Raw genomic sequence first — 27,395 nt, forward strand, 5'->3', positions numbered from 1 at the left:
TGTCTGCTTCAGTTTCTTCATCTTTAAAATGTGAATAATAATGATATAATCATTACCACTATTATTAGTATAAGTTGACAAATCTTTATGGTCCATTTCAACCATCACCACTGAATTGTTTTAGCTGTTAGACATTAATGAATAGATCAGTCAAGTAAATATGCATTGATTAAGCAAAGATAATCTTAGAAGGAGGGCACTAGTGATAGGTAGAATAAGAAAGGCCTCACTTTCAAAGCTGGGATTCGAGTTTCAGAAGGTGGGAGAGTCCACAAAGAATCACATGTACCAGTGATTCAGTGCTAAAGTCTCTTTAGTTTCTATCTACTTACCTGTATACAGACTGAATTTTTCCAATAGAATATTGAGGACAGAGACAGCTTTGTTTTCTGTTATTATACTACAAAGATGTGTCTTGCACATTTTGTTGTTGTTCAGTTGTTTCAGTCATGTTCAACTCTTTGTGACTCCATCTGGAGTTTTCTTGGCCAAGATACTAAAGTGGTTTTAACATTTCCTTGTCTAGCTCATTTTACAGATGAGGAAACTAAAACAAATTGAGTGACTTGCCCAGGGTCACACAGTCAGCAAGTGTCTGAGGCTGAATTTGAATTCATTGAGATGAGTCCTTCTGATTCCAAGCCCACTGCTCCATCAACTGCACCACCTAGCTGCCCCTGCCCCTGTCAGCAAGGACTTGCACATAGGAGACATTTAATAAATATTTATTTCATTGCATTGAATTGAATCTTACCCTTACTTCAAGGCCCAACACAAGTACTTTCTCTTCTGTAAATATTTCTCTCACCATATGATGTTTTGCCCTCTCTGAACTACCACACAATCTGTCTTTATTTTTTATTATTGCTAGTCATTGTGTGTGTGTGTGTGTTTGAGAGAGAGAGAGAGAGAGAGAGAGAGAGAGAGAGAGAGAGAGAGAGAGAGAGAGAGGACACTGCCATCTCAAGTACATTCTATGTCCATTAAAAGCAGGGAACAGTTTTATTTTTCTTTATATTGCCCATACAGAACCTAAGACATTGTAGTAATAGTCATGCAATAAGTATTGATTGATAGATATCCATCAATTTTTAAAAAATTAACATTTTCAGGTAGGAGACCAACTGCTACTCTACCTCACCAAGGTGATTTTACAGAGATACCTTAAATTACTTCAAATAGTTTTGAACTGACTATAAAAAGTTTGGGATAGAATATGTGGGTTATATTTCCAAACAAGAAAAGTAGATTAGAATGTATATAATTTTAAAAGGAATTCAAAGTTTTATGAATACACAGATTTATTCTACTAATTGCTTTTTTAATTTCTTTTCATATTGTTTTTGGTCATTATAGTGGAAGGAAATTATATTAGTTTTAAAGGAGAAGTTGTTTTCTTCCTTTCAAAGGTCATAAAGGTTATGGTTTAAAATTTTAGTTTCAGTAGTTGTGTATTAATTATTTGTGGATTTGGCCTAGTTTCTCATTTTGCCATTTTCTTTTTGTCTTTCTTTGTTCTAGTCTCTACATATAAATTTACAGACGGGGGAGAAATATATACTTATTTGTTTTGATATATGTTTGCATATTTTGACGGGTGTGTAATTTATTAAGGCCATTCCCACCACCAGTGTAGGCTGACATTTCAATATCTTCTTATCTCTTAGGTCTTTATTGGTTCTCCTTATTCTTTACAGGGCATTATTCAATTTTTCACCCTCCTAACAAGTCAAGATATACTTTTATCATGTCAGATCCATTTTATTTTTGTTTTTATTGAAAAACCCTTATTTCACTTTTTTCAAGAAACATTTCAACATTTGTGATAACCTGGAGAATAAAGAACTATTTCTCTAGCCTTTTTACCTTCTCTTTTAGAAGATAGGCCAACCTACACTTCGTACATACATAGTCAGTCATTCCTTGGCTAGGACAGAAAGAGAAAGATCACATACTTTATATAGTTCATTCAAAAATTCCACATGTCTTTCATAATTGTTGAAAATAAAATCTATAGCCCTCACTCTTGTCTTGTTCTTGGATGTTGTTTTGGCTAACTCCTACACCACTTTCCTATTGACCATGCAGTAGAATTTGGGGAAAGGACTTGTTTATTTACAGCATCCTTCTGAGCTACCTTAAAACAAACAAACAGTAGCTCTAGAATTACGCTAGCCTGTTGTCAACTTTTTTGTGTGTGACAGTAGGTCCATGCTAAAGTTTCAAATCTATGTAAGCCTATCATTCTTTTTTGAGGTCCAGAACTATGGTGCTTTCATAGATCTTCTTTATAGATCCAGATCTTTGTAAATCCAGATACCTATAGATCCAGATACTCATTCTACTGATGTTACTTCTGTGTAGATATGTGTATTCATATGTGCACTTTTGCTACAGAGGGGGAAATTACAAAGGAAAGTCCCTTCTTCATGCAAAAACTTTGGCTCATCTGAAACTTATAGTCTTGAGAGTGCCTGGGATGCTAAGATGTTCACAAACTTATCATGGCCACAAACCAGGGGTATGTCAGAGGCAGGACTTGAACCCATCAGTGCTTCCTCATTTCAAGGCCAACTCTCTAGCCACTTACATGCTACTGCCTCTATATACACATACTCAATCAGAATTATGTAGTTTAATCATTTTAAATTTAATCTCCAGAAGGCAGTAGAACAATCATTAAATCATCAGTTTTGTAGTCTTTAGATATATCTTTCATCAGTGAATTCTAAAAAAAAAAGAAGGAAAGAAGGAAGAAAGAGAAAAGAAAAAGTTATTGTGTAAGAGGTCTTCAAGAATGTACAAGAATATTCATCCACTCTCAGTTATCTTATAATTTTTTAAAAGCTACATAATAGTCTTTCTAGTTGCCTTTTTTTTCTCTGATTAAAAATCTTACCAATGGGTGACTAAATGAGATGATTACTAGAACTGTACATATATTCATGCCTTTTACCTGTCTGTGACATTGTAAGCCATTTTAGTGAGTCTTCTAACAGCACTAACCTTCTTCTATAGTGTGACCTTGATTTCAAATCTCTTAGTGATTCTTCTTTGTCCATTTGGAACTATCGTTCCACAGTGATAATTCTAAAACTACAAAAGTGATTTAATACTGGCTTGTTTCAGTGAAATGTTTGAATGAATTGTGGAATTCCTGAAGATTCCATGAAAGGGAGAATTAGGGGAAGGGAAAGTCAAAGTAAGTGGTTTGCATATTACATTCACTACTTTGACACTTCAAAAGCTATTTAATTTCATCAACATAGGTACTATAGGTATAGGTATAGGTACCACATTAACAAATCAATTCATCTATAAGAATTTATTAAGTACCTACTATACACCAAGCACAGTGAAAAGTTCTGGCTTCCTCTATCCATATAGATTATGATGCCTCTATACCGTAGTGAGGGGTTTAAGAATTTCTATTATCACAAAAAATCCATCATTCAGAGACCATCATTTCAGTGATGAGCATTCTTAACCTAGCTAGTTTGAGATGAGAACAGTTTGTCCCTGGAGCCTTTTAAAAATTATTTCCAGCTTTGAACAGGATACGCTAGAGTTAGTGTTCTGCTGGTGTAACCTTCAAAAACACAAGATCATCTTCCATGTTATGCTGAAGCATTAGAGTAGATTTTTGTTGGGAAATACCTCAAATACAGATACATTGAACATTTGATTAAAATCATTTACTGGTAAACTTCTTGACATTTTTCATGAACTTATAATCCTGAAGAAACCTTGCTTTAAGACATTCAATGGTGAATATCCACAGAAAAATGTTTCAGTGAATTGTTCATTGTTCTACTACAAAATGATGCCTTTTAATAATTTTAATTCTATTCTGTGTTTTATCTATAGAAAATGATACCATCTACTGGACAGACATGGGCTTCAATAAAATTAGCAGAGCTAAAAGAGATCAGACTTGGAAGGAAGATATTATTACAAATGGTTTGGGAAGAGTGGAAGGCATAGCAGTTGACTGGATTGCTGGTATAATCCATGACATTCTTTACCTTTTCACACTGATTTTGCTAAGGGCTCTCAATCTGCTTTGTCAAACTTCTGTTTCTGGCTCATAACAATAAACTTTTGTACTTGTAGCCACAGGGGTAAATAGTCTGTTTTGCTTTCAGCAGCACTCTTTCTAATGTTTCAGAGCCTTTGTACATATGTTTTTATGTAGAAGCAGATTATCCAGTGTTAACTTTGCCAGTCTCCTGAGAACTCCATAAGGCAGGGAAAAAGAAAAAAAAAACACCTTAGAAGTTCCCTTTTACCTGAAGACAGCTGGAAAGTTAAAATACACCCACCCTTTCTTCAGGTGGAAAAAGTTTTAGTTTATTTTTGACAGCTAAAAGTACCAGAATATTATTTAAGCTGGAAATCCTTGAGAACAGGATTGGAAATGTTCATATATTAGGCATTTATAGCCTTCTGCTAGCAGACAGATGATGAAAACAAAGCAAAAAATTAAGGAAAATAAATTAAAAAGCAATCATCAATTATTCTAGTAGTAATGAAATTCAATTTTAGCACTTCCTGTTATTTTTTATGAACGATATTACTAAAATATTTGGTCTTTCTTCCAGGTAATATATATTGGACAGACCATGGCTTCAACTTGATTGAAGTGGCAAGACTTAATGGTTCATTCCGATATGTAATCATTTCTCAAGGCCTGGATCAACCAAGATCTCTAGCTGTACACCCAGAGAAAGGGTAATTTTATTTCAATACATACATAAATTAGAGAGAGAGAAGGAGAGAGAGAGAGAGAGAGAGAGAGAGAGAGAGAGAGAGAGAGAGAGAGAGACTAAGAGTGTTTTCTAAGAGCAGATTTTCATTCGTTTTGTGAATAAAGCAAATTTTCATACATATATGCCTTTTAGATACAATATCTGGAAAGAAACCTACAAATATTTGACTTAAATCCAATATAATGAAATAATTATTTCATTATGCTGATGTGTGTACGTACATATACACATACATGTGTGTATATGTATAATGTGTACAGATACTATTTCATTTGGTAGCAGGAGTCACAGATATGTTCAAATTAGTATTACATTGGATTATACTTCTTATCTACACATTGTTTATAAAGTGTGTTGTTCTCCTCTCCCTATTGAAATGCTCCATCTGAAATGACAGTGGACCCCTACTTGCCCAACCCAGCCTTCTCTTAATAGTAAGCCTTCTTGACCTTCTACACATGGCATCCTGTTTCATTCAAACTTAACATTTTTCAAATTGAACTTGTTTTCCTTCCTTTTTTCAACTATCCCCATTTCTATCAGTAATATGACTATTTTACCAGTCTCACAAGCAAGAAGTAGTATCATAGTATCCTCTGTCTCCATTCATTAAATCCTATCTGCCATGTTATGTCATTTATCTCTTCAAAATATATTTCAGATTTGTTCTTTCCTCTTCATTGTAACTAAATATATAGTCAAGGTTCAATAAATATATATTGATTGATATATTTTTCAGAACCTTATACTATTCTCAGTCATACTGGAACAGAAACAATTCCTTACAGAAACATTTTAATATTAATTTAGAATACATCAGCCAAACATTTTCCTCAGGGCTCCAAGATAAGAAAAGACATAGCCTATTAAAATGATGGACTTATCAGCAGGAAATCTTTATCCTAGCCTAGAAGCTCTGGAAGCATGTATCTGTCTATCCTTCATCACACATGTTTATTGATATGATTTCCCCCAAAAAAATTTTCATTGGGTAGACAATATAAAGCTGAGCATATATTGGTTTCTAGGTTCTATTACAGTCATTTCAGAGTCAAAATCCATATCCCAAGGGTAAAGTACAACATTTTAGTATTCTATTTGAAGTTGAAACATGGCAGGTATTTTTGCCAAGGGAAAAGGTGAAATATAATGAAGTAAATTAGCTGAATCCGAGATATTAAATGTACCTTGAAAAATGGGCATGAACAATGGGATATATAATGCCTTTTTAAAATATAGAAATAGAAAATCCATATGCATTAGTGAAGCCTTAAAGCCATTCCCTCCACATTTATTGATGTGTGTGTGTGTGTGTGTGTGTGTGTGTGTGTGTGTGTGGTAAAGCATCTAGAAACTATGTATATGAATGTGTGTACAGTTTCATTTGACAAGATAGACAGAGCGTAAGACTTGACAAAAGAAGACAAGGTTTCGAATCACAAGTCTGTTAACACTATTTCTGTGATATTGGACAGGTTCTTTCACCTGTATTTTCCTTAATTTCCTCAGCTGTAAAATGAGAGAGTTGGACTGGGTTGTCCCTAAGGCACCTTCCAGCTTTAAATCTTAAATTTCTACATCTACATATCTGGACTTTTTAAAGGTCAATTTCTAGCTAAGCAATTCAAGAAATTGCTTCAGCAATCATAAATAAGTTTAGAGGTGAAGGTTGTTTATAAGGTACACATGAGCAAAATACTTTTTTTTTACCATGAACTTGGAAATATAAATCTTTCGATGACAGTTCTTCTCTAGTGTGCCATTTTCATTCTGTACCACTTGCACATGTCAAACACTTTTGTCGTAAGTGTTAAATCCTTGACTACTGAGAAAAACTTTCCCAAGAGGTTCAGTTCAGCCTAGCACTCCTACTCAACTATCTCACTAAGAAGTCAAAAGGAACCTTTTCCTATGCCACCCAAAGTAGGGCTATTTTAAAGATGTCTGTCTCTCTGTTATTATAGACACTGACCTGGGAATTCTTGGTCTATATTGAACATGAAATAAAAATGAAATCTACTTTGTGTTTAATAAAACCTGAAATAGAAACCGTATATTTTTTAAATAGCAGTTTGTTGAAATGATGAGCAAATTGACTGACCACAGCCTTGCCTCATCTCCCATTAACAACAATGGTAGTAGCTATAGATATGAAGGTTCAAGGTATGGCCATGAGAATTACTATGAGGAGTCATTGTGTCCTTCTCAGACAAGAGAACTGGAGGAAAGAAATGTATAGGAAAGGCAACATTTCTGAAAAAATGAGCATGCTATAGTTATCACATGCAAAATGACTGAGTTCACTCTTCAGATTTTTTGGGTCTGAGAAAAGTAGTGCTATCTAAAAAAAAAGAAACATAATGAATGTTGTAAAGGAAAATGTATCACACTTTCATTCTCAAATGTTAGGGATTTTTTGTTTGTTCACATTTTTGAAAGTGAGACTCCTTGGATCTCTCCCAGACTGGCAGCACTGCAATATCTCATCAGAAATCTCGCTACTGATTGGCATGGGAACTTTAACCTGCTCTGTGTTCTAACTGGGCTGGTTTATACTTCTTCAGGAAGTTTGATGGTCTCCCCATCCCAGGGGCTCAAAACTGGTGCTGGACGTAATAGACACACCCTCTGCAGCTCAGAACTACCACGCTCAAACAATTATTAGGTTCCCCAGGTAGCAGCAATGTTACCAAGCTTAACCTCAAATGTTAGATTTTTTAATACTATGATATTTGATTAAAATGCTACATGAGTGTTCTGAAGAGACAGCAAAGTTTCATTTTAGAATTGGACTAATACACAATTTCATTTTAGTAGTCATTTCTTAAGTGTCTCCTGGGTTTAGGGCAGGGGAGCTAGGTGGTGCAGTGGATGGAACACCCTGCTTGGATTCAGGAAGACCTTAGTTCAAATCTGACCACAGACACTTACTAGTGGTGTGACCCTGGGCAAGTCACTTAACCCCATTTGCCTCATTTTCCTCATCTATAAAATGAGCTGGAGAAGGAAATAGCAAAACACCACAGTATCTCTTGTCAAGAAAACCCCAGTTGGGGTTACAAAGAGTCAGACATTGCTAAAAACGACTGAACAATAAAAGAAGGTTCAAGGCACTGTTACAAATAAGGGATAGAAATGAAAAATGAGATACAACTTGTATCTTCAAGGTACTTGAGATCTAATAGGGAACACAAAATGTGAAGAATTTGATTATTACAATGGAAGGGTCTGGGAAAATTGATTTGAGATATATCATAAGCTAGAAATCACTTCCAACTGTACAGATCAGGGAAGGCTTCAAGGAACAGAGGCTAAGTGAGTCTGGGTCTTGAAGGAAGAGAGATTTCAGTACGGATAGGCAGTGTTGGGGAGATGAGAAGTCCACTCCAGATATGGTCAAGGTATCATAACTTCACATTTTGCTCCATGTAATGTGTCACGAGATGTAACAGGATCCATATTTCATCACTTGAGGGATCTCTATTGACACAGATCACAAAATGTCCTTTATTTTAACCTCTTAATTAGATCTTCAGGGAGGGTAGAAATGGTAAATATGCATGCATGCACGCCCACATGCACACACAAACACGCACACACACAAATACACACGTACCACCCATCAGCCACATGGTCATGGGTCTCTTTGAATTTAGCTAAAATAGTCCTTAGATTATAGATATTCAATCTTTTGCCTGTTCCAAATGCAGAGCCTTTTCCAGTTACCCAGGGACTATTAAATTATGAACTCCAAAGGCATAGCCTTCAAGAATCCAGATCTACTTTCAGACCACAATGAAGCATTGGCAAAGGGTTTTTGCTTAGCTAAAACCTCATAGTAATTATCTATGTTACAAAAATATTCTACTGTATTCATGATATACTAACATATGAGAGATCATATGCCAATTACTGATTAACATACATAAAAAGATATAACTTCTCTGAATAAGCAAGTTTTATGAATTTAGAAAAGTTGTTATAGCTTTTGCCAGACATTTGAATATTTTGTTTTTGTTTTAGTTTTGTTGGAGCTTTTCACAGAATTAAGAGGGTACATTGAATGAGCAATAGTTTTCCAATAAAATTGAAAGACTTGGATTTTAATCTATCTATACAGCTATTTTATTTACTCCTCAGTAGCTCCAACAGTTCAGAAAAACTCATTCAGTTTATATAAAGTTGATGTTTTCTTCACTTTTTCTATACCTTTTTCGTTGTAATAAACATGACCAATTGTACCAAATCCTGAAATGAAAATCATGTCATTCTGAAAGTGCATGTCTACCAATTTTCAAAAATCAATAAATCCAAAAGAATTCTAAACAAAAAAAATTCCCAAGATAAGGATCAGTGAGATGCCTGGAAGGTTGTTGTTGGTCATAGGAAGTGGATTATCTTGATATTAGAGGTGGTATGTGTCTTCATTTTAGTTTTCATGAAACTCAGAGTGCCGATCTAAAAATGCCCAATCATCACACCTGCCAGAAACTGAAATATGGAAAACCCAAAGGCATCAGTAGGAGTTCCTAAGACATCAGAGTCTTGTAACTAGCAATGAAAGAACATAGAAAAGAAGTGAGAAACTGAACTGATGACAAAAAAGCCTGAAAAGTAAAGAGCAATGAATTGAAAGCTATTCAGGCTCTTTCCCTCTCAGCAGAGAGGTCTGTTAGCTCTGGCTAATCCTCTCTAAACTCTTTAGGGTCTCTAAGGGATATGAACAAATTTAGGAAGAACTAAACCTTTTAAAAAGGCCGTTGGCTTTTAGAACGACTAGGGAAATATGTGTGTGTGTGTGTGTGTGTGTGTGTGTGTGTATGATGTTCAGTTCTTTTACAAGTGTCTGACTCTTTGTGACCTTATTTGTAGTTTTCTTGGCAAAGATACTGGGGTAGTTTGCTCTTTCCTTCCCCTGGTCATTTAACAGATGAGGAAACTGAGGCAAACAGATTTAAGTGACTTGCCCAGGGTCACACAACTAGTAAGTGTCTGAGTCCAAATTTTAACTGAGGTCTTCATGACTGTAGACCTGCTGCTCCTCCTCACTGCATACATACAGATAAATAGACAGATATGTATCTATGTATGTATCTATGGATAAATATGAATATATTTATATATATTATATACACATAGATATCATATAAATATACACACACTCACAAATAATGTAATGAACAAGAATCCAAAAATCTTCCCAGTGTTGCTTTTTAAAAAAATATCTTTCATGATTTATAAAACAAAGTCTCCATTTTTAATTTCTCTGAAAGTTACTTGCATTCTTGAATTTTCCTAGCTCTTTCATTTGTACCCTGACAGAAATATTGAAATTCAGGGAGACTTTTGTTTAGGGTCCTGAATTGATGCTAAACATAAAAGGAAGCTTGTAGCAAAGTCCATCTCATGCTAACCTCAATGATGGGGAGATTTTTTTTTTTTTTGTCACAGACATTGCTGATTTACTAATGAATATTTCTTTCTCAGTGCATTAGCTTTACTGATTAAAATCGGTGACAGTGATCAGAATTTGATGGTATTTTAGGTGCAGAATAACAGGACAATCTTCCATTTTATTTCAATAGTATGGTAGAGTCGATAAGACTCTTGGACTCAAAGATCCGAGTTTCAGTCCTAACTCAGATGTAAACTATGTGATCACAGGCAAGTCACTTCATCATTTAGCATTTCAGTTTCATCTTATGTAAAATTATAATGACAGAGTAGCTAGGTGGCTCAGTGAATAAAGTATTGAGATTGGAGTCAGGAAGACCCATTTTCATGAGTTCAAATCTGGCTTAAAACACTTACTAGCCATGTGACCCTGAGCAAATCACCCTGTTTACCTTGTTTTCCTCATCTGTAAAATGACCTGGAAAAAGAAATGTCAAACAAGTTCAGAATCACAAATGGGGTCATGGAGAGTTGGACAAAAGTGATAAAAAGACTCGGTAACAACAACAACAACAAAATTGGAATGATGATATTAATAAGGCAGTCAGGTAGTGTTGTGCATACTATATTGAGCTTAAAATTGAGAAGATCTGATTCAGATCCTGCCTCCGACAATTTGTAATACTGGACAAGTCACTTTGACCTTTCCCAACCTGAATTTCTTCATCTGTAAAATGGGAACAATAAAAACAGCCTCTACTTCACAAAATTTTAGTGAAGATCATGATATAAGATATTATATATACGTATATATTTATGTGTATAACTTTTTGCAAACTTTGAAGTGCTTTATAAATACCGGTTGTTATTAATGCCATCATCATCATCATCAATGTGACTTGTAATACCTCCTTTGAAGTTGAAGGGTTTTACATCCTTTGAAGTGCTATATAAATGTATTTTTATTGTGTGACACAAAGTTTTTCTTGGTTCCAGTTGATGAATACATGAATCACTATCTCCTAGAGAAGAGAGACATGAAATGGATAGCTGAACAAAGAAAAAAATGTAGGATTTGGTTCCACCATTTATTGAAATTAGTCATTTGCTGCTCAGAGAAATGACTGTATCCTTGACAGTTTTTACACACATTTTTTTGCTTTTCAAAATGGTCAAAACTATACAGAGGAGTTGGAATAGGCCAGGAGCTGATGATAGTTACCTTCTGTTGGATTGAAGTCTTTAATTTTATGCATAACTAAAAAGCAATTAGTAAACTCCCTTGATATGCTAAAGTCTATTTTATATGGATAAATCTCAAGAAGGGGCAGAGCAGAAGAGAAGAATCTTTATTTTAGCACAATCCATTTCAAAGCTTCTTGAAAGACTTTAGGTCATAAAAGTAATATTTACTGCATTATTTATGGAAACTGCTAGCCAGATCTGTGCTTCAGGGAAACACTTTGGCAGGTTAACAGAACAAGATGTAGGATTTAAAGAAAATGATTGATACAAGCTGGTTGTTTTTCACTTTATTGCAAGAAGCATATAGTGAAGAACATTTGAATCACATTTTTAATAGTCTGAAGAACTTTCTTTTATCTGACATCTGTTTGCATAATAGCTTCTTCTCCATGCACAACGAATTCTTTTTTTTTTTCCTTAATGATTAAGGTATTCTAGACTTAGGGCTGGAAAGGATCGTAGAGATTATCTAGTCCCAATCCCTCATTTTTCATGAGGAAACAAATTTAGAAAAGTAAAATGATGTCCTTGAGATTACAGATGTAGAAAATGGGAGGAATGATATGATGAACCTCTAAACTGTGAGAGTGCTTATAATGTTCATGTTGAAACTTTAATGACTTCACTTCTATAGCTCTGTATGCCTTTAGTACCAGTGCAATGTCATAATGAATCTTATGGGAACTCATTTAATAACAATGATATCACTTCCTACTGAAATGCAATACTGGGAACAAAGGCAAAAAGGCTAGAAAACTAACAGTTGATTTTTTTTTTTTTTTAATGCATGTATAAAAAGAGTTCAGAAGGTGGGTTGGTCCTTGACAGCTTTTACTTGGGGCATCTGTGTTCACTAAAGTGACAGCTGTATCAATATCAATGAAAAGCATTATACAACTTCATAGTATCTAGCTAAATGAAGCATAGGTTGATTGAAACTCAAATCAGGCACCGAGTGCCAGGAGTTATCAAGCATTTTCACCTCTGCCACAGTGGTCACTATTATGTAACATCAATTCAGTTTTGTTAGTGATAGAAAAACTATTATAGAGAATAAGCAGATTGATTTTCTGAGACAATCCTTGATTACCTGGACTTGCTAAATTCTGTGTCTGCATCTTTTTTGAGGCTCCACAGTTTGAAGGGTAAAGAAACTTGAGGAAGGAAGAATTCAGAGCAAGAAAAGTGATCAGAAATTACAAATAAGAATCTGTAAATAAATATAAAAAGAAAATGAGTTACTTTAGCTTGGGAAATGAAGGCAAAGAGATGATTTAATTAATAACTAAGACTTGCCTAGATGCTTAATCATTATCTTTTGAATGAAAAAAAGTATATTGTATAGATTCTGGCATGCAACTGGATAGGCAACCCATGAAATGACTGTAATTGTTCATCTACTTTGGACCAGTATTGTAAATGGACCACAGCTGACCAAGATGAGATTGGGCTAGAATGAAGAAGGGAAAATGGTCACTGCTTTTAATGAACTCAAGCTGCTCACTACTCATCTCTCTTATGCCCTGTTTTGCGAAATGGCTGCTGTATAATTGTAAGTCTTTAGATTATTAAGTTCTTAGAAGAATTAAATGTCAAAACAATTCCAAGGGCAAATAGAAAGATGCATAGTGGACACAAACAGACTGCAGCATACTACCAAGGATGATCTGTCTGTGAAAATTGGTATGAGGCAACATATGCTGGAAAAGGAGGCAGGTTTATCATGTAGTGATAATCAAAGGAGATAACAAAGGCAGTGTAGTTCAAAACCCAAGTGGTACAAAATAGTAAATGAACAAAAGAAAGTCCTCTGGCAAATGAAGCTGACTTTCTATGAAGGATTCATAGGGAAAAATGGCACAAGAATTTCACAAGATGAAAGATATGGAGGGGGTGCAATCCACATCAGTGGGGGGAATAGCTATGATAATTAAATCACAGATTCTTCAAAGTGCCACAGTAAGCTAAACAATTGTCCACCCCATGGATGACTAAGTAGTAGAGAGTAAACTTTAAAGGACAAGAAGCAGAGTCAAAGGCCTGGAGCTTGGAAAGAATTTCGTTTACGTTATTTCAACAATTGAGAGTATAGAATTTATTTCTGTAAAGATATTTCAAAAACAAATGATAAAATGTCCCTCTCTTTAGGCTGAGTTCAAGATAAATTAGATGACCTTTTACTTTCTTTCTTGGTCTATTTCTGCCACTCCCTTCTCTCTATTGCTCTTCTATTCATTCTCTCATCTTTCTTTCTCTTTATTATTCTCTTTCTCCAACCACACCTTCTTAAATTTAATGGCTATAGCAGACTTGCAGTTATATGTCAGTATGCTCAAGGTAATGAAATCTATACTTTTTCTTCCTTTCATCTATAAATGATAAAAAAAAATAATACTAGCCTTGGTATTTCTGAAACATTAAAATAAAAATAGATTGGGTATAATGAAATTATTAGCCCTGAAAGAGAAGGGCAGCGATTAATGATGTTTGGGTGAGCTCTTTCACAGCGGTCTGTCATTATTTCTCCATTAGTTTTTTTCCTTGAAATTATTACAGTAAACAGGTGTCACATTTTGGTAATATCTGAATCGTGACTCTTTTTCCTCCAGATTCAGTTTCTTCCAGATACTGATCATTTCTAACTTTCTCCTTTAATACATTACTGATTAATTCTTGATCAACTTCTTAAGTACTTTCAGATGTATAGGCCAGGCATTATTATTTGGAGTTTTACTTTTTAGGGAGGAATGACTGTGATTATAAATTGCCTGTGTATGCTGAACTGTAAATCAGACATGCAAACTCTCTCAGAAGTTGCTATGGTCCTGATTTGCAATAGGGGACCTTTAAGTAGCTACAAGAGCTATTTTCTTATAGGAGCTATCTTATCTTTACTGAGAGGTGACAAAGGAAGGTAGTCAGATTTGTAGGTATGCTATTCATACATATATCAATCATTCAAGAATGTGGAATTTGATCATTGTGAAGATTCCCTTAACCAAAGCAGATTACATTTTTCTTTAACCCAAAGTGATATTATTTGAATATATTCATGTATCTATATCTATCTATCTGTCTGTCTATCTATCTATCTATCTATACATATATATATATGTATAGAGAGAGAGAGAAAGAAAGAAAGAGAGAGAGAGAGAGGGAGAGAGGGATAGGGAGGGAGGGAGGGAGGGAGAGAGCTGCCATAGCTTGTAGTTTCCAAAAGGAAAAGAAAGAAAGATGATGATAGATAGATAGAGAGAGAGAGAGAGAGAGATAGAAAGAAAGAAAACACACATATTTATATATACACACACACACATATACACACATACATGCAGAGAAAGAGAGAGAGACAGAGAGAAGCTCTTTGAGGTCAGAAATGGATTCATTTCTGTCTTTGTATCCTTAGAGTCTAAGTTAATAATAATAATAATGATAGTTATAATAATTGCTAGCACTTGTAATAATGTTTGATAATAAGCCTAATCGCTAGCTAACATTTTATAGTACTTAAAACTTTCATATCACTCCATACCTCCACATACATATTCTCATTTATTCTACACAAAACCTTGTGAGGTAGGTGTTATTACTCTTCCTATTTTGCAAATGAAGAAACTAAGGCTGACAGAGGTAAATGACTTGCCCAGAGTCATGCAGCTAAGATTTAAATCCTGAGACAGGATTGGAATTTATGTCTTCTTAACTCTGTTAATCTCTATTTACTATGCTATATGTGTTGACTGATTAAACAGACATACAATCTATCACTTCCTAAACTCACACTGGAATTTATTCCAGATTTCAAAAACCTACCAGAGTTTTTGCTGTCCTGGAATAAAGCCTTGAGGACATGAGGGTAACCTTTATGACAAGATGAGGCATTTGAGTGAAATCATGGGGAATTTTCTGTCTTTGAATGTTCCCCCAATCTTAGGTGCCCACTCTATTACCATTCAGGTTTAGTCCAGTTCTTTGACCCATATTATTAACCTCTGTGGGAAGGAGGAGTGGGAGGGAAGCTCTATTCTTTCCAGCTCTACTCTGCAGAAAGAGCAAGTTTCCTGTTTTCATAAGCCTTCCATAAGGAGCAGAGCCATGGTGTCTAAAAACTGTCTCATGTGCAGTGTCAGCAGCAAAATTAGCTTCAAATACAATGACTTAGGCCTAGATCCTTTAATTTTTAATGGCAACCAAAAAGAGCTGTGAATGTGAATGGAAACCTAGTAGTTACACATAGGAAAAACTGAGCAAAATCTGATGTGAGGATTATAATTTCCCAGTCATAGAAAAATCACCGTGGCAAAACTGTGAGCAAATGGCACTTAATTTAAAGGTTTGTGGGCCCCTCTAATGAAGTGGACCTCAGATCTTCCTTATCATCTGAGATACCCCCTTCTTCCAGGTCCTTGTTTTCATAGAGTTTGATGCCCAAATATATAAAAGAGGCATAGTGAAATATAAAATCTCATTGGTTATTAGACTTTGCTCTTGAGAGTCAAAATGGCATATCAGCAATTTGACATATCATGACAGGTTGAGTGAAGCATGGAGCATCTCCACTGACTACATGGTCATAAAATGGTCATAAGATGATTACTTGCTCATGTTGGACAAGAGAGAATAGTCTCGAAATATAAAAATAAGTTGGGGAACTTTCCAAAGCATCAAAGCATCTCATCCATGCTGGGTTTGGACATGAAATCTGGACATCGAGATTCTTTGCCAGCATTCTTGTAGTTGCACAAGTGAACCTCATAACTTGGTAAACTAGTAGTGAGTATTACAATAAAGTTTAAGGTCCACTATAAGAACCTATCTATACCTATGTGATTTATGTAAAATATCAAACTGATTAATATTGATTGGAATAGAGTAGGGGTCTAAATGAATTATTTCTTGCATTGATTGGAATTGCTTTTCATTTAGGTGTATTCCATAGTTTTATTTTCATTGATTCTAGCATTTTTTATGGAAAGTTTAAAACTTGAAAATGAATGGAGACTAATTCAATCGATATGCTAAGACTTCAGGGCTATCCTTTAACTACTAATGACATTCTTATCTGCTTGGGAAAAATAATAGTCATACAAATAATCATTTTAATGTTTAGTGTTTTAGGAAATATTTAAATTAACTAAAGACCCCTTAACTATCAGGAATACACCAAATATGGGGGGAAGGAGAGTGGGTATGGGTAGTCCAGATGTCATAAAAGGTATAACAGAAGTCATGGCAGTCATCTTCCTTGACTCCAAGAACGGAAAATCAGCCTACGGTGCTGTGGAATTATCATTAATACAAGAAGGTCTCACTGATGATAGTACAATAGAGTCCAAAGTAGAGATGAGAAATAAGAGATGGTCATACTGCAGATCTTGGTGTTGAGGCAAGGAAAATGAGACACAGGAAGAGGATCACATAGGGTCTGTGGTCCTAGAACTTGAGTGTCCTGGAGCAGAGCCCTGAAGGTCCCATTATAGTCATAGCTCAATTAGAATAAGAACTGAGGAAAGGCTGTTGTATTTAAAAATTAAAATAACTGATAACTTTGGTAAGATCAGTTTCAGTCATTCGGTGAAGTTGGAAGTCATATTTCGGGGATTTTGAAGTAAGTAGGCAATGAGATGAAGATTTTTTCCCAGGAATTTGTTTGTGAAAAGGAGGAAAAAATAAATGATGATAGTATAAAATGACAAAGTAATGGCTTTTTTAAAAAATTCATTGTCAAAATAATGAGTTACAAGTCTTTGGATCTGATAATTTATTCATAGGAATTAAAAGAAAAAAAAACTCTTTCTAAACTTTTGCAAGATTTAAAAAAAGAAAAAACAGTGCCATATCTGTTTGTCTAGCCAAGAAAATGTTGGCTGAGTTTTCTGTCATTCTACTCTACTTTCTTTTCTGTTTTTCTAAAACTTGTAGTTATGTACCAAGTATCTGAGGGATTAACAGAATTTTTACCAGAACTTTTATAGCATTGACCTCACAAACTAAAATTCAATAATGATTTGTGATTTACCTTCTATCTTTCCCTTTAGGCTACACATTCCTTTTTCTTGTAGAAAAACTCTCACACATTAAAAAAATAATAATTTATAAAAATAATTTTAAAAAATAATTTATAGAATACAAATTATATTAATATTAAAGTCATTCTAGTATAAACATTTCTATCATCCAAGATCCTATTAGGTGAGTGCATTTATGTTTTTATTTTGGCATTTTCATTAACCTTTTTCTTTTTCATTTTTTTTATTAAAGCACTAATACATTGACTTGACATGACAACTTCATGCATAGCTGAGAAAAAACATCTTCAAAGTTTAGAAAGATGATAATTAACAAAAGTGTACAGACAAAATTCCCCCAAATTAAAAATCATAACGAAGTGAGTGTATGGTTGATATATATGTATATATATATATATATATATATATATATATATATATATATATATATATATATATATATATATATATATATATATATATATATATGCATATTCAGATATTTGTAAAGACACATATACAATATCGGTTTTTTTGTGTGTAGTTCCATTAATGTAATTACAAGTTCTAGTAATTTAGCATTTTATAACATAAAGAATGATGGTCTTGTAGTGAAAAAATATATATTTCAGTTTATCTCTGCTGCTTATGATGTGGTATGATTTAACCTTGAGCAAGTTATGTAACAATCCTATGCCTTAATATCCTCATTGGCTAAAATGAGCTAATAATGTTTTTACTACTCTCTTTGAGTGGCCCAAAAGCCAGAACTTTTGGCAAGATCTATTGTCACTGTCTCCCCACCTTTTTGTATAGTGACGTTTCTTTTTTTCCAACACCAGAAAGTTCTGTCCTTCATTCACTGTTTTTACCTAGGTATTTTAGAGGTCCCTAACTATTCTTTTGGCGAGGTTTCCCTAAATACACTCACATTTCCAAGGAGTAATGTAATCTCTTTACCTTTGCCCCTTCTTTCTGAAAAAAACATTTTATTTTTCAGTGACTGAAGATATAGGATACATTATGTCAACATAGTCACTCTCTACCCCCTTCCTCTCTCAAACAAGTCTTAGTATGACCTTAGCTCACAGAGTTCTTATGAAGACCAAACAAATAATGTATTTAAAGTGCTTTATAACAATTGAGTGCAATAGAAAAATAATTTGTTACTATCATGTCAGTATTTACTTTTTTTGTTAATGAATATGAAATGTAATTCATGTATACCACAAAGGAAAATTTAAATGTGATGATATTGATACTTGGGCAATCAAAATATTTGTATTTTTTTCTTACATCAATTTAGCATGGTGTTTTCTTGTTTGCCTGATGACTTATTAGGCACCAAGTCAAGAGCAAGAAGAGAGCACATCTATTTTGTATAAGACCTTTTATTTAAGTTTCCCATGATAATTCATCAAAATTAATTTGAATAATTATACTTTGACCTTTATGTGGACAACATAAGAAGGTAATATTTGCTTTGTAGAAACATATACACAGCCTTGGGCACAGATGTAGTTAATTCACTCAAGAAAAGTTTCTTAATTAAGAGTATGATCCAAAAAATTTTCTTCCTAAAGAGTAACAGGGTCTCTAAGATTGGTAAAGATCATAGATTCATAGATTAAGACAGTTGGAAATTATTTCATGCTTCATTGAACATATTCTAATATAAATGTAATTAATATTTTTCAATGCAAATAATGTTAGTTTTCTTGACCCTGTATCTAATTCATTTCTGTTCTTTTTCCAATCAGCAAAAACAGATAAAAGATAAAACCTTCAATATAATGTTCCTTATAGCCACAGAACTACTGTGATATAACTCAAATGAAAGTAACTCTGATATGAAAACTTATTAAAAGGGTCATAAAACCTAACAGTGATACATGGGGTCCCTAAAAGGGGAAACACCATTTAGGTAACATAATCTTTTTCATCAGATCCTTTTGTGAATATGCTGTACTCATATTTCTACATATCAACTAACGCACAGTTCAATGCAACTCTAAATTTTTAGGCACGTGTTATGTGCAGAACAATGTGATAAACCCTGAGAAGATAGAGAATTGAGATAAAATATTGTCTCTGCCCTGAAGGAACTTTAGTGGTGTAGTAGTAGTAGTAGTGGTAGTAGTCATGGTGGTGGTAGGGGGTGGTGGTGCTGGTGGTAGTGGTAGTGGTAGAAGTGGTAGTAAAGATGAAGATAGAGACTATGATAGATGGGCTGTGATTTCATTAGTATAGGTAATATAATTCCATAAATCAATGCAGGTCAGAATCCTCTCTGAAGCAGATAGTCTTAGAGAGATGCCTAGGGCACTGAAACGTTTAGTGATTTTTCCAGAGTTTGGCAGCCAGTATGTGTCTAAGGTGGGACTTTAACCCACTTCTTCATTTCAAAGCTGTCTCTATCCATTAAGCCATGCTGCCTCTTTAATAATAGTAACAATATTGATAATAATAGTTGACACATATAGAACTTTAAAATTTTCAAAGTGCATTAAGTATATTGTCTCCTCTGATTTTTACAATAACACTACCGATTGTGTGAAAACATTCTGTTTCACAGTTGAAGAAACAGAGACAAAGAACTGGAATGAATTACCTGGGTCGCACAGCCATTGTTTTAGGTATGATTCAGAGCTATGTCTTCCAGAGTCAAGGTCAAAGTTTTATTCATTATTCCATGCCACCTTGGGTGAGGGGATAATATACCAACATACACTGATGTAATATACAACGTTACATAACAGGATTAGTCGTCTACCAAAGTCTGACTCTGATGACTTGTCATGGTATGGAGGTGATTCTAGTTTCTTAAGCACTGTCAAAACTTTTCATCCTAGAAAGATTTCAAATACGATCTTTGCTTTACTCCCATTTTTCACATAATTGTCACTATTCAGTGATTCTCCAAGTTGAACCCTATCTTACAACAAATTGAGTTTTGAAAAGAATTTTGCTAATGCCTTTTGTATTTGCATTATAGTCGTTGGTCTGTCCCCTAAGATCAAATCCTCTGATATGACAAATGGAGAAAATTATGCAAAAAAAATGCAGTGCTTATAGAGAAACAATATAGCCTCATGTCTTTGAGGTAAAAGAATGAATGTATGAAATGAAAATTTTATGACTTGTTCTCCAGGAATTTCATTCATTTTCATTCACTTAGAGTTAGACCTCCCTTAGCAAGTTTAGTTAGACTTTCATAAAGTTAGATTTACTTTAGTAAGCTTCATTTAATTACCAATGTGCACTTTTTTCTTGGTTCCATTTATTTTGCCCTGCATTAATTATACAAATCTATACAATTATACAAATATTTCTTTAATTTCTTATATTCATCATTTTTGATCATATAACATTTCTTCAAATATATAATACATATATGAGTATGTATCAGCAAAAACAGGCAAAAGATAAAGCCTTCAATATATTGTTCCTTATAGGCACAGAATTACTGTGATTAACTCAAATGAAAGTAACTCTACTATGAAAACTTATTAAAAGGGTCATAAAACCTAACAGTGATACATGGGGTCCCTAGAAGGGGAAACACCATTTAGGAAACATAATATTTTTCATCAAATCCTTCTGTGAATGTGCTGTACCCATATTTCTACCTATCACCTAACACACGTGTGTATATATATGTGTGTACATATGTGTGTATATATGTATATACACACTCATATATATGTATATATGAATGTTTTTCATCCTTTTACCAATACAGGAGTACTCACTGTCTCCAGGAATTTTTGCTCCTTTATTTTTTCCGCAAATAATGCTGATATGAATATATTCGAATTTTAGGACATGTTGGACCTTTGTGTTTCTCTTTTACTTCCTTGAGATATGGGTCCCTGTGGGATAGTTGAGTCTAGTGCTATTGGCAATTTAGTTACTTTTTTGATAATTCCTAATTGAAATTAGAAAGATTGAATTACTTTATAGTTTTCTAACAATGAGGAAGAGACCTGTGCCTGCAAGTGAGAATGTAGTAAACAAATGAATGAAAAAAAAGAATACCCCCTTAAGAGCTGTTATAATTGAGTGGGATGTTCAAGACAAACACAGGAAAAGAAAATATTTATAAGCATCTACAAGAAAAGCCTCAAAGAAAAACATAACTTTTGTGTAAATTCAACTATAATTCCTGGAAGGGATTAAGCAAGACCAAACAAACAGCTTTCATTGTTTATATACTTGGGCCACTTATCTATTGAGAAATATCTCTCGGTCTTATTTGTCAGTATTAGTTTCTTATATATTTTGGATTTAAATCTTTGTTGTTGATATTTGATGTCAATATTTTTCCCATTCTAAATTTTCCCTTCTACTTCTGTCAATTGATTTTATTTCTATTAAATTTTTAATTTTGTGTAGTCAAAATTATCTGTTTTATATTCTATGATCTCCTCTCTCTATTTCAAGAATCTTTCCCTCTGGCCATGATTGTTAAAGCTATCTTATCATGTCCTTTTCCATTAAAAAATTGGCATAACTTTTAAGGTTCAGATGACCTATTCATTTTAAGCTCATGATATTCTGTTTTTTCTTAGTATGGTACAGAAATGCTAATGATTTGGAGAGATTTATCTCATCTGCTGTCTTGATGAAGTTCTTAATCATCTTAACCATTAATTTTTAACTGAATCTCTGAGGTATTCTAAGAATACCATTACTTCATCTGCAAATAGGAAGTTTGGTTTTTTTCCCCTTTATGCTTATATATACATATACATTAATATTGTTATTTTGGTATTTTAATTAATGCAAAATACTTTTGAGGACTACTCATTAATAATAGGAGGTCTGATAGAGCTATTCCCTCTTCCTTCATATTTTTTCTCATTATTTTTCTTACTGTTTTAAGTATTTTGTTCTTCCAAATAAATCGAGTTTTATTTTGCCAAGCTCTAAAAAATATCACCTTAGTGATTTCATTGTCCTTGCATTAAATCTATGAATTAATTTAGCTAGTATTGTCATTTTTTATTGGCATGACCCAAATGCAAGGAAGAAACATCTTTCCAATTACTTTTCTCTCTATTTCTATGTATACAGTTTTGTGTACTTGAATTTTTATAAGTTTTGTTTGTGTGTGTGCATGAAAATACCAGCTCACAGATCTTTCTAATTTTATTATTTTGAGTGGAATTTCTCTTATACTATTGTGGTTATATTTGTACTATCCATAAATGCTGGTGATTTGGAAGGGCAGTATTTATTTTGTTTGCTATCTTGGTGAAGCTCTTAACCATTTTGATTAGTTTCTTAACTGAATCTCTGAAGTATTCTAAGTATGCCATCATATCATCTGCAAATAGGAATAGTTTTTTTCCCCTCCTTCTTGCTGATGTATATACTTTTCATATTATTACTTTATCTTATTGCTAAGAGACAACGTTGTATAGTGGATAAAGAATTGGGCTTGAAACAAGCATGACTAAAGTTCAACTGCTACCTCTAACAAATACTATATCTGTGATGTCAGGCAAGCCCCTTAATCTCTTAATGGTTTACACAACTATCCGAAACTATCGGGTGCAGAGGAAATGTCATCCTATATTGGTAGAGGGAATTTCTTTCTCCACCTGGGAGGTCCAATACCATTAAAATCACAGGTTCATTCTCTATTTCTTATTACAATAAGTAGCATCTCTATAATTATTTCATATAATAGCACAGAGAAGGGTCAACAAAAACAGTATACCTGATCAAAGTAGGCCAATGTATTAAGCATCTATGAAAAACATATACTTCATTTGGCACCAATAGTCTGTCACCTCTCTGTCGGAAAGAGAGAGAGATGTTTCATAATCAGTTCCTTAAAGTCAAAATTAGTCACTGCATTGAACAGAGTCCTGATGTTTTACAATGGGCCTTTCCTTTGCATTACTGAGGCATTTTTGGTGTGTTTTGGCTTTGAGACCTGTGACTCCACTTATAATGGCAGAAGTACTCCTTGCTGTAATTTCATAGTTCTCAGAAAATCCTCACAAGTTTAAAAATTAATAAAGAGGAGGACCAGGCATAGGTAGCATTTTTTTTTAATATTTAGGAAATTCTGAGTGAAGGCTATTAAGACAAGTCTATCTTGGGCACTTTACGTGAGGAATTTTAAAGCAGCCTTATTGGCTCTACTTAGCCACAAACCAGGTTGAGCTTATATGTTGTTTCAAACATTGTTTTCATTAATATGAAAACTATGTAATGATTGATTGACTAAAGAGATTCTCTGGAAGGGACCAAGTTCAAAAGATTTACTCTGTTTTATCCCCAAAGCCCTGCCAAACATCTTATGAACTGAAATTTCTTTGATTTCAGATGTTATGATCTGATATTTTCAGTGTGATTTCTTTATCTAAGAAATTTTTTTAAAAAAATTAAAAATAAGCATGCAAAAGTAGATGATGGATATATAGAGGAATTCAACAGTCATACCCTGTGAGTAGCAGCATATGAAGTGGCTAATGCCATTGTTGGTGTAATTTTTGCATGTGGTTTTAAATTTTTAATGGTCTTGTTCATTTATTTGATCTGAATTCCATTGATTTAAATAAATCTTTCTACATGATTGTAAATTCATAATTTAATTCCAGCTACCTGTTCTGGACCGAATGGGGGCAGAATCCCTGTATTGGCAAAGCAAGATTAGATGGTTCCGAGAAAGTCATCCTTGTGAGCATGGGGATAGCATGGCCAAATGGCATCTCCATTGATTATGAGGTCTGTTGTTTCTTTTTCACCTCTTCAATATTCAAAGTATGTTATCTCCTGGATTGTTTTGTATTAGCATGCCCTTCCCTGGTTAGTTTTCCATTTTTTTCTAATAAAACTTTTGGACAAAAATAGCTTGGTAAATTTTACTTTGTAATTGATCTTTAGGAAAATAAATTGTACTGGTGTGATGCCCGCATAGACAAGATAGAAAGAATCGACCTTGAGAGTGGAGGGAATCGGGAGATTGTGCTGTCAGGGAGCAATGTGGATATGTTTTCAGTCGCAGTCTTTGGGGCTTACATCTACTGGTCTGACAGGTAATTTATTTTTCCATAAGTATTTGAGTCTCAAAATGTTATTTCAGTGCCAGCTGCTTCACCTTTGTAGGATTAGCCATTCCTTCACAAGGTCGCAAAAGGGATCTCACAAAGCCATGTAATTTCCACAGAAAAGGTACTTTTGATATTCAAAGCTAAAGCTTATCAATGTCATACACTAGAGTTGCTTTCTTTGCCTTCTGTTTGGCCATCTGTTGGCTTTAGTTTAATGACTGGTTTGATTTTAATTAGTTGAAGATTGTTGATCAGGCGTCTTGAACTTTTTGACAGAGCACATGCAAATGGTTCTATCCGAAGAGGTCACAAAAGTGATGCCACAGAGGCAGTGACCATGAGAACAGGCCTTGGAGTCAACCTAAAGGAAGTCAAAGTCTTTAATCGAGTAAGAGAGAAAGGTGAGTCATTTTCAATAATTGTGTGAAATATTTTATATTGTCTCATATACATATATATGTATACACATATATGTACAAACAGATACACACAAATATATTCTATATTTTACAGAAGAATGTTTTATTCTTATGTATCTAAAACTTTTAAGTAATGATCTTCCTAGGTAAAGATTCTTAAGAAAAAAAGATAACTTGCATGAGAATACACACCCACACATATGAGTATATATATATATATATATATATATATGTGTGTGTGTGTGTGTATATATATATGTATATACATATATATATACATATATATATATCTATAAGTATATATGTGTGTATGTATAGTCACATACTTCTCAATTCATGCACATATGAATATATTCATAATAATATTATATTCACATTTTTATTATAGAATACATATGTATAGGAAATGTGTACACAAATATATGAAACAAGGAAATAGGATCTAAATATAAAGAATGGAGACAAACCATAGGAAAGTCATAGGATATGGGAAAAGTAGGAAGTAGCTAAGTTATTAAGTATATTATCCTACAAGATGCATTAAATGCCTAGAATATATTGTTCTGAACGTGAATAAAAATGATACCCAAAACTTATGTAATGTTTGAAAGTTGCAAAGCACTTTGCAATAACTCTGAAAGTAGGTGTTATTATTTGCTCCATTTTACAGATAAGGAAATTGAGGAAGACTGAGATTAAAAACTTACCCAGGATCATTGAGATAGTTAATTGTTTGAAGCTAGAAATGAACTCTGGTCTTCTTCACTCCAAATCCAGCATTCTTTTCATTATACCACCTAGTGAAATATGAAGTGCATTCTAAACCATTTCATCTTTGAAATGTATTTTTTCATAACTATCAAAACAGTTTAATAAGAAGAAACACTAATTATATTCCACTTAAAGAAAAATTGCAAAACCAATCACATGATAAAATATATATGGTTCTCTTCTTAAAGATAGTTACATCATTTAAAAGAACAATATATTGGTTTGACAGAAGATTTATGCTTATTCATTTCAATTTTACAAGTTTTATAAAGTACCTACTATGTGCAGAATGCAAACTATGATAAATGCTATAGAGATACAGAATTTAGATGGAAAACCTCTAAGGAAAGAATTATTTTCTGAGTTAAAGGTCCTGGAGTATAATTTTCCCTAACTTCAGTATGTTGGCATATGATTTCAATATTGGAAAGCTATATACACTATTGAGATAAGGATGGGGACTGCAGGGCTGTAACTTCATTGGAAAAGGAACTCTTTAATGATTAAATTGCTGCTATTTCTGCCATTTACAACTTAAAGTCTTAGAGAGTTGGCTCATTCAAAAGTAATAAAAATTAATCTTGTTTGAATGTCACAGCAAGCAGATGAAGACTGTCATTGACATATAGTCCAGCCCTTAATATTTGTAATAAGTCAGATCAAAGAGAAATTCTGTTCAGCATAAGAAACAGAGTGACCCAGTGCTATTTGAATCTCTAACTTTCAAATTGACTCTAAGAAAAAAATGCTTTTCTTTCCATACCTCCCAATAGGTACCAATGTATGTGCAAAGGACAATGGTGGCTGTCAGCAGCTTTGTTTATATCGAGGAAATTCTCAAAGAACATGCGCTTGTGCACATGGATATCTTGCAGAAGATGGAGTTACCTGCCTAAGACATGAAGGTTATTTATTATATTCAGGGAGAACAATATTAAAAAGTATACATCTTTCAGATGAGACCAATTTAAACTCACCAGTTAGACCATATGAAAATCCAAATTATTTCAAGAATGTGATAGCTTTGGCTTTTGACTATAGCTTGAGAAGAAAGGGGACCAACCGAATCTTCTACAGTGATGCACATTTTGGAAACATACAGCTGATTAAGGACAACTGGGAAGGCAGACAAGTAATTGTTGAAAGTGAGTAACAATTTGTTTAAATATTAGAAATATTTCCTTGGATAAGGCATGTTATTATTACTATAAAAAATGAATAACAATCTGTGATTACAGCCTTCAATGGAGGGATTATTGAATACAATCATACCATTTTTCTACATCTTATATTCGTAAAATGAATAAGACTATATATACGAACTGTATGTATGCAAAATAAACTCTCCAATACTCAAGTAGGTATTTAGACTCCTAGATTTAGGAATTTCCTCCAGTAACTCAGATCATGACCCATCCTTGCTATAGTTCTCCATGCCCATGCATAATTTCATCACAAAGAGTATATCCAATATGCTAGAGGCATTTTTCATCCTTTCCTGACATCCCAAAGATACCAGTGAAATACCCCAGCTGTCTATCTGCTTCCTTCATCCTCACTATGTCACCAGCTTATCCTCCCAGATGATATCCTTTATTCTAATCCTTCTTCATATTTCTTCCTTGGTTATATGTTACAGTCTGCTGAAACTCTTCATGAACCACTGTGTTGCCATCTGATGATAATTGTTTTCTGTTCTTTGAAGACTGTTGGATAAGGATA

At 33.7% G+C, this 27,395-nt stretch overlaps 1 protein-coding gene across 3 annotated transcripts in view; it reads left to right on the forward strand.

Annotated features, from left to right (window-relative positions):
- Positions 1–27,395, forward strand: part of LRP1B (LDL receptor related protein 1B) — a 2,222,640-nt gene that overhangs the window by 1,626,133 nt on the left and 569,112 nt on the right. For all 3 annotated transcript variants that reach the window (XM_072613193.1, XM_072613191.1, XM_072613192.1), the window contains 6 exons: positions 3,868–4,002; positions 4,602–4,731; positions 24,031–24,157; positions 24,317–24,468; positions 24,760–24,884; positions 26,447–26,818. In XM_072613193.1, the coding sequence (XP_072469294.1) occupies positions 3,868–4,002; positions 4,602–4,731; positions 24,031–24,157; positions 24,317–24,468; positions 24,760–24,884; positions 26,447–26,818 (1,041 nt within the window). The remainder of the gene's footprint in view (positions 1–3,867; positions 4,003–4,601; positions 4,732–24,030; positions 24,158–24,316; positions 24,469–24,759; positions 24,885–26,446; positions 26,819–27,395) is intronic.

Source organism: Notamacropus eugenii, chromosome 5, assembly GCF_028372415.1.
Source record: "Notamacropus eugenii isolate mMacEug1 chromosome 5, mMacEug1.pri_v2, whole genome shotgun sequence".
NCBI lineage: Eukaryota > Metazoa > Chordata > Mammalia > Diprotodontia > Macropodidae > Notamacropus > Notamacropus eugenii.